Source organism: Apium graveolens, chromosome 3 (assembly GCF_009905375.1).
Source record: "Apium graveolens cultivar Ventura chromosome 3, ASM990537v1, whole genome shotgun sequence".
Lineage (NCBI taxonomy): Eukaryota > Viridiplantae > Streptophyta > Magnoliopsida > Apiales > Apiaceae > Apium > Apium graveolens.
In genome coordinates, this window is record NC_133649.1 from 295813936 (window position 1) to 295821231 (window position 7296).

The 7296-nt window shown below is 38.0% G+C and overlaps 1 protein-coding gene and 1 long non-coding RNA gene across 2 annotated transcripts; one reads left to right on the plus strand and one right to left on the minus strand.

The window, feature by feature from the left end:
- Positions 1 to 8: 8 nt before the first annotated feature.
- LOC141713677 (uncharacterized) lies at positions 9 to 2465 on the plus strand. Its single transcript, XR_012572019.1, has 3 exons — positions 9 to 875; positions 1009 to 1150; positions 1959 to 2465. It is a non-coding gene; the product is annotated as an uncharacterized LOC141713677 (long non-coding RNA).
- Positions 2466 to 3960: 1495 nt separating this feature from the next.
- Positions 3961 to 7296, minus strand: LOC141711172 (phosphatidylinositol 4-phosphate 5-kinase 4-like). Its single transcript, XM_074513599.1, has 8 exons — positions 5991 to 7296; positions 5609 to 5776; positions 5344 to 5509; positions 5130 to 5246; positions 4856 to 5049; positions 4616 to 4746; positions 4485 to 4530; positions 3961 to 4396 (listed from the first exon to the last, which is right to left on the minus strand). Exons 1-8 carry the CDS (start codon positions 7100 to 7102, stop codon positions 4114 to 4116), a joined length of 2217 nt encoding a protein of 738 aa, XP_074369700.1. The 5' UTR covers positions 7103 to 7296; the 3' UTR covers positions 3961 to 4113.

Consider the following 7296-nt stretch of genomic DNA (forward strand, 5'->3'; position numbering starts at 1 on the left):
TAAAATACTGCTGCTATCTGTTTCTGCTTCACAGAATAATGCTATTCTGCAGAACTCTTTTAGTGCTAGCTCACGGCCACCTACTTCTCTTGTTGACTGTCGCAGCCCAATATCTACAGCCAGCACAACCAAGAGATTTGAACCGGGCATCCGAACGAAGTTCTGCTTTCAATGGGTTATCCAGTTTGGGTTTTTTGGAGAGTGACTTCTCTTCAAAATCCGAGTTGGCAGGATTGTTCAGGCCTATTGCTGCCCGCCCCTTCCACAGTGCCCTTCCCACAGTTTCTAAGTCTTGGCGCTGTTAATAGGTATCCTGTGTTAGCTACAGAAACTGTAGTTCCAAATCAATCTGATTCTGTTATGTCCTTAGAAGTCAATGCAGATACCGAATCTAGTAAGTCCTCATTCGATATGTCAGTAGGAGTGAAAAAGAATCCTGTAAGCCGTCCTATTCGGCGCTCTGGCCCGCCACCTGGATTTAACTCTGTGCCCTCAAAACCCGTTGATGAGCTGTTTTTTGGAATAGCATCGAAGGAAGCTCCAACAATGGATGATTACAACTGGCTAGATGGATATCAGCTACCATCATCTGCACAAGTTGGTGGCTTTAGCAATTTTATTAATCCAGTGCAGGCTGGCCTACCTGTGAATAAGAGTGATAACTCCATTGGGCTTGTAAGCTTTCCCTTTCCTGGGAAACAAGTGTCTACATCACGAGCTCAAATGGACAAACAAAATATCTGGCAGGACTATCAGCTACGTGGAAATTTGAATCAGAATCATCAGATAGAAAATCATCAATCTGTTTCAGTAGCACAACAATATCAAGGGCAGTCACTCTGGGAAGGTCGTTTCTTTGTGTGAGATGAATATGGGTGCGTAGATGATATTTTCTCTGCAGACTCTTCTACTGTAATTATCACGTGTTTAACATGTTTGAAAGATTATTTCCACTATTAGTTTTGCTATATATTCCAAAGAAGTTGATTCATTTTGTCTTCATTTTAGGTTGTGCACAATTTACTTTGGCTGATATCCAGTGGCCTGGTTCTAGCAGTTCAGCCATCATGTTTGCAGTGTGACCAATGTTATTTGTTTTTATTGGGCATGAATGGTCTTGGAGTTTTGCAGAGCACCTGCTCTCAAAAAGGTTTCTCTCTTTCCCCTTGTGGCTTTATATTATATTTATTTGTTTTATTACTCCAGATTTGCAATTACTAACAAAGGATGTAAATAACAATGTAGACCTATCAATATCAAGTACTAGCACAGCTTACATAGAAATGAAAAAATATGGCCTGTGAGTTTAGAGAAGATCTATAATTTCACTGTCTACTTGTGTTGTAAGACTCTGTTTTATGTAAATGCAGATAGAGTGGACAAGCCTATGTCTTCTTCGCTGCATAGGCCACGTGGTTTGTTCTGGAAACAAACCCAATATAGATATAGTATTTATTGAACTAACTTGATAAGTTCTTGCTATAGTACGATAGTAGATATTGAGAAGAGGATTTTAAACTTGTTTAATTGATTTGCATAAACTATCCAAATGACTTCTGTCCCTTATATTTGACTGTACTTTTTTTAAAAAAACCGTATTAGTGTATTATCGCCTGTTAAGAGTAGTGAATATATTACAATATTCCGAAATGTGATCTTATTGTCCAGTTGTGGTAATTACTAATTAGTCAAACATGCATTATTGATAAAATGAGTATCGGTGCTGACCGGAGTCTAGTGATTTATGATTTAATTGGATTTCCAAACTTGACAGATAGGTGTGAACTGTTAAAATATATATGGTTGACAATTCATGGGTGAGGAGTTTTGTTGCATTCTTCGCATTATTTAGTATCTTGATGCTGAGAACTTCTCGCAAGTGATTCATGTCTTATTTTTGTTGGTCCATATACATTTCATAATCAAGTAACTAAGTTTTTTTTTTGTTTTTATAAAAGCTTGTGCCGAGCATTTTCCATGATTGGATCAGTTGGGAAATCATGAATACAATAGTGCAGAAAATTCAAATCTTTTGGGGTCAGTTCCCTAGGATTGATTCAGAGATACAATGTGTATGAAGAAACGGGATCTCACAGTCAATATTCCAATGCAGTTCCATGAGAAGTTACCAAGGTATACTGTCTTTGGTCTACTGACAAGGTATCTGTGTTACCAAGGGACAAAGGTATTACTGGAAATTGCTAATTTGTCATGAGAAGTTGTTTGTGGCGAAGTATTATTATATATACATTTTGGTGGTCTCCGTGTGGAGGGAACCCTGAAATTATATGGAAATATTAGTTCATTTCAAGTTTTGAACAAGATGTAGCTACAGAATAGATTATCGGGTCAGTTGGCCTTGAATGTTTTATTTTCGCTATGCTTTTTATATTTTGTATATGACTTTGCGAGTTGTTTCCCAATAATTTGTGTGTGTATGTGATGAAATGATGTGTTATTGATCTTGGTCTGATAATGTCTGACCATTGTTGGTAGGGATAGTTGTAAAGAGGATATATATTATCTTGATTTAGATAGCTCTCCCCAAATGTTTTCTAATTTATATCAGCATAAATATATTACAGCAAAATTAGCAAGTTAATAAACTACAGTATGTACTTGTATTTACTAATTCTGGTACGTCGTCTCTGTAATGAGTTTCTCAATTCAATTCATCTGAATGACTTAAAAAAATCGCTAGAGCCTGTCGAAACGTAGTAGGACCAAATTATAAACAATTGTATGTATCTAACATAGATCATGTGACATGTTTACGCATTCTTAGACTAAAAATGCATAAACATGTCACTTAACAATTGAAGTAACTCGCAACTTTTGCTGGTGGAGGCCTTTGTTGGTGTTGATGGTGTAAGTTTGCACTTCAATTATGGTACGGTAATGTTATATTTGAAGGTGATTTTGTCAAAGTGATTCAGAAGATAAATAATGTTATGGAGGGTTTTTCCGATATTGGTAATCTTATAAAGGAGGTTAATAATTTAAAGAATAATATTACTTATGCGAAATTTGGAAGATAGGGGAATGAGGTGGCTCACACATTAGCGAGAAATGTGACAAAGTTCGAAAAAAGGCCCTAAATGTCACTTTTTTCATTCAAATGACCCTCAATATTATTTTCCGGATAATTGACCCCAAATGTCACTCGAAAACGGAGTTTCGGGTGAAATTTTTGTTATTAATGAAAAACGGAGTTGCTGTGTTCCGTTTTGATTTTTTTTTAAAAAAAATTGAAAACGTAACTTCAATTCGTGTTTATGGGGGCAAAACGCAATCTCAAGATGAGTTTTTCATATTAACTCATTTTGGATCTGCGTTTTGATTTATTTTCTTTTCGCATCCTGAGAAAAACTCGGTTAGAAACTGCGTTTTTACGAAAAACTCGGTTTGAAACGCCGTTTTTATATCCATAAACTCAAGATAAGACTGCGTTTTTAACCGAAACAATTTCTGAAATTGCGTTTTCATCAAAAACACAGATTGAAACCACGTTTTTACACAAAAACACAAAACGCCGTTTTTCTTTTTTTTTAAAATAATAAAAAAATTGTTATAGAAAAACTCAACACGAGACTGCGTTTTTGTCTATTTTTAAAAATTTTACCTGAAACGCCGTTTTCAAGTGACATTTGAGGCCAATTTTTCAGAAAATGACATTGAGAGCCATTTGACCCCCTAAATAGTGACATTTGGGGCCTAACACCTAAAAAGTTCAAATTTATAAAATGTTGGATGTACACGTATCCTCAAAACATCTATGATGCTCTTAACAAATATCAGCTGAAAATCGTGAATTCAAATATCAGATAAAATTGTGAATTCTGAGTTTATCAAGAGAATCATTAAAAAAATTGGTATTTACAAAAATGCCATTAAAATGTGTTGAGAATCTTATAACCTCAGGACTCGTTTATCAAATCATCATTGTTCTTAAAAAAGAGGTACAGTTCATGGCAAAATTTTATAAAAATCAATGCACACCCTTTTGGTATACATGAATACAACAGTTTATAAGGCCAGTATGGAATACACTTATCTAATCTATAATGAAATATACAGTAAATGTGTGCCTCAGTCTTCCCAATGATGTGAATATCAGTCATCTTCTGCAAAAACTCTCAGGATAAAATCGCGAAAACGCTTCGCATATTGTCTTGGATCAACTGCTGAAATTGATGTTGGATCATACTGAATGGACTTGTATGCATGCTCAAGTCTCTTGGTAATGTCATAGTCCTGGAGAATGTCTATAATTCCGAAAAACATGACAACATCATAACAGTCTCCTGTTGGCTCTCCTATTAGCTGCAGCTCTTCTTGTCTTTCTGTTCTTTCAACTCTTGCTGGCATGTGCTCTCCCAGTTTAACAGTTCCCCACCTGCAACATTGGTACGAGTTTTTAGTTCTAAGGTAACATGTGCTTGAAACTGTAGATGGATGTCGCGCATTGTAATGGGATTTTTTACCCTGCAGGGTCCATAAGAAGCTGATCATTGTCTGAACCGCCATTCTCTACACAAAAGAGGATGTTATAGTTTCTTGTCCAACGAAGAATTAGACGATAACATGATGAGGGTAAGGGAGAAAACTAGCAAACCAGTAGGCGTTCGTGCTCCAGAGGGAATGAGGTCACCAGCCATTCCTGGTTCTCTGAAATGAAGGCCAACCAAAAGGCTGTAGTCCATAATCCTCTCCTGCTCAAGAAACTCGCAATCTTTTTCGATTTGCCTGTAAAATTGAACAGATTCACATGTGAAAATTAGCTTGATTCATGAGAGGTATTGCATGCTAGAGGTTTAGAAGTGCTGGAGTTCTTGAAAGTAAAGGAAAAAAGAACCTTCGAAATTCTTGCAACCAGGTTTTCTGCAGAAGGAATAAGAAATTCAGATCAAGATCTTTTAGTATTGTGTTGGCATCGATCTCTGACTCTGGCTTATCTGTTATACGACCAAGGGACGAGCCCTTGAGGTCAAATCGCCTGTGAATTGTGTACTCGGAACAAAGAAGATTCCCCATGATGATGAACCGCACCTAAATTGCAGGTCACATTGTAACTTACAGACTGTTTGAACTCCCAGTTGCTTAACAAAACAAAGAGAATTTCATCTAACCTTCCTCTGTGCAGGGCCATTCAGCTTTACGCAGTGCAGTCCATAGTACTTGGTGACCATACTGTGCTCATATGATCGGAAGTGATTGTAATAGGCTGGCAACATTCTTAAGAGCACCTAATTATTCAAATAAGTTGGACTGAAATGATTTCTTGAAATATAAACCATCATCTGACAGAGAGTTTATGGATAAAAAGTTGGTTCAGTAACTCACTTGTGCTTCTGATTTCTTCATTGTTTTGATCATGTAGCGATCGTCGTTTGTCAAGTAGAAAAAGCTACCACTTTTCCCTGGAGAAGAGAGTTCTCGAAGGGCATCGTTACCACAAAGAGATAACATATAATCTGCTGCATCTACCTTGAACAGTTTTCTTAAAGTCCTGGTAATGTGTACAGAAGAAAACACGACAGATTGAGACAGTCGTTATCAAGGACGTTACTAGACCGTGCATCATGAAACAGGGATATATGTGGCTTACCTGAAAACTAATGGACAGTAATCTTTCCATCTGAATTCGCAGGACTGATGAGGCGGGGTGTGCTTGGATCCCTCGGGAGGGAACCTTGTCCAAACTTTTTCCTTAGGATCAAAAGCCGAAGCCTTCAAATCTAGCGATGGAGGTGGACCTGGTCTTCCTACAGAATGCCTGTCAATCACTCCATATAAAAGCCAGATTCAAGAAACTAATATATTTTGAAGCCAACAACTAGGAAGCAAACTGTACATCCAAAAATGTGATAGAATGAACTGTACACTCAACTTCTGAGGACCGATAAAGCTATAAACTATCAAGAAGATGGCAATTACCATGAAGCTACAACACGAGAGAAAGGTTAATAACGATGTGACACAAAATGTACCTGATTCCCAACTGCAAATTAAGCATGAGCTCGTAGTTTTTATGCCCTTTACTGATAGTCTCTCCTTGTTTCTTGATAACTTTTGGTATCCTTATCGGACTTCCTCTTGTACCTAAATCATCCATTGTCAAGGAACCATCTTCTCTTGCCCCTCTTCCACTTCTATCAAATGGAGTATCAGAAGTAGCCTCGAGCCTTCCATCAACCGATAATCTCCTAGGCCTTGCACTCGGATCTGCACCCTTAGAAGACCTCCAAACAGCCAGCTTCTTCTGAGATGGCCATATTGGAACTTTCTCATTAGCACAAATCACACAGTCCTGCAAATCCTCATTATACACATGTTGAGGATCCCACTCTACATTTCCATCCACTATAGAAGAACCTGATGGATAATAATTCCCATTTTGTTCTTTTGGATCTTTACTCCAATTCCCAACATAAAAACTTCCATCAGGCCATTTGAATGTACCATTCCCTTTTGGGACGCTATCTTCCCAGTATCCATCGTATAAATTTCCATTAGCCCAATGCAGCTTCCCTTTCCCACATATCTTCCCGCTCCTCCATTCTCCTTCATAACAATTCCCATTCTTCCACTGATACTTCCCATTCCCTTCCTGCAACCCGCGACACCAACCACCCTCATACGTGTCACCATTCGAGTACTCTTTAACTCCAAAACCATGCTTCAAATTCATGATCCAGGAACCTCTATACATGTCACCATTGGGGGCCGAATAAATGCCTTCACCATCCATGAATCCATTCTTGAATTCACCTTCATAAACAGCACCCGAAGGCCAGCTGAAAAGACCTTTCCCATTTGTTTTGCCTCTGACCCAATCACCAACATACATGCATCCATCAGTCCACCAGTATTTGCCACTTCCATGAGGAAAATTATCGGCCCATTGTCCCGTATAATAATCACCATTAGGCAAGAATCTTTCTGCATCATAAACATCTCCACCTGCCTGACTCTTAGGCTCTGCAGGTGCCTCATATTCGTCGTCGCTAGCATGAGCTACATAAGTTGTCCCAAAAATGTTATTAGCTCTTCTTTTAGCAGCAGCTTGTGTCTTGCGTACAGTTGCTTCCCAGGCCTTCATCACGCCCCAACTTATCGAAAATCTACACTGATCTTCCCATTATATGTAACCAAGATTTCAAATGCCTCATTCCTCAAAGAATCAATATACAATATGCAAGATTTATAATATAATCCCACCATGCAATGATTAAGACAAGCTAAAAAAGATGGTCTAACAATAAAAATGGTGGAATGTTTCTACCAGGGGTGGTG

Bases quoted from the DNA above. Each gene is read 5' to 3' on its own strand.
- LOC141711172 (XM_074513599.1), bottom strand. From the start codon at position 7,102: ATGAAGGCCTGGGAAGCAACTGTACGCAAGACACAAGCTGCTGCTAAA. The intron at 5,247-5,343 runs GTGAGTTACTGA...TTGAATAATTAG, and splicing joins TGAAGAAATCAGAAGCACAA to GTGCTCTTAAGAATGTTGCC. The intron at 4,531-4,615 runs GTTTGCTAGTTT...TCTTTTGTGTAG, and splicing joins TGGAGCACGAACGCCTACTG to AGAATGGCGGTTCAGACAAT.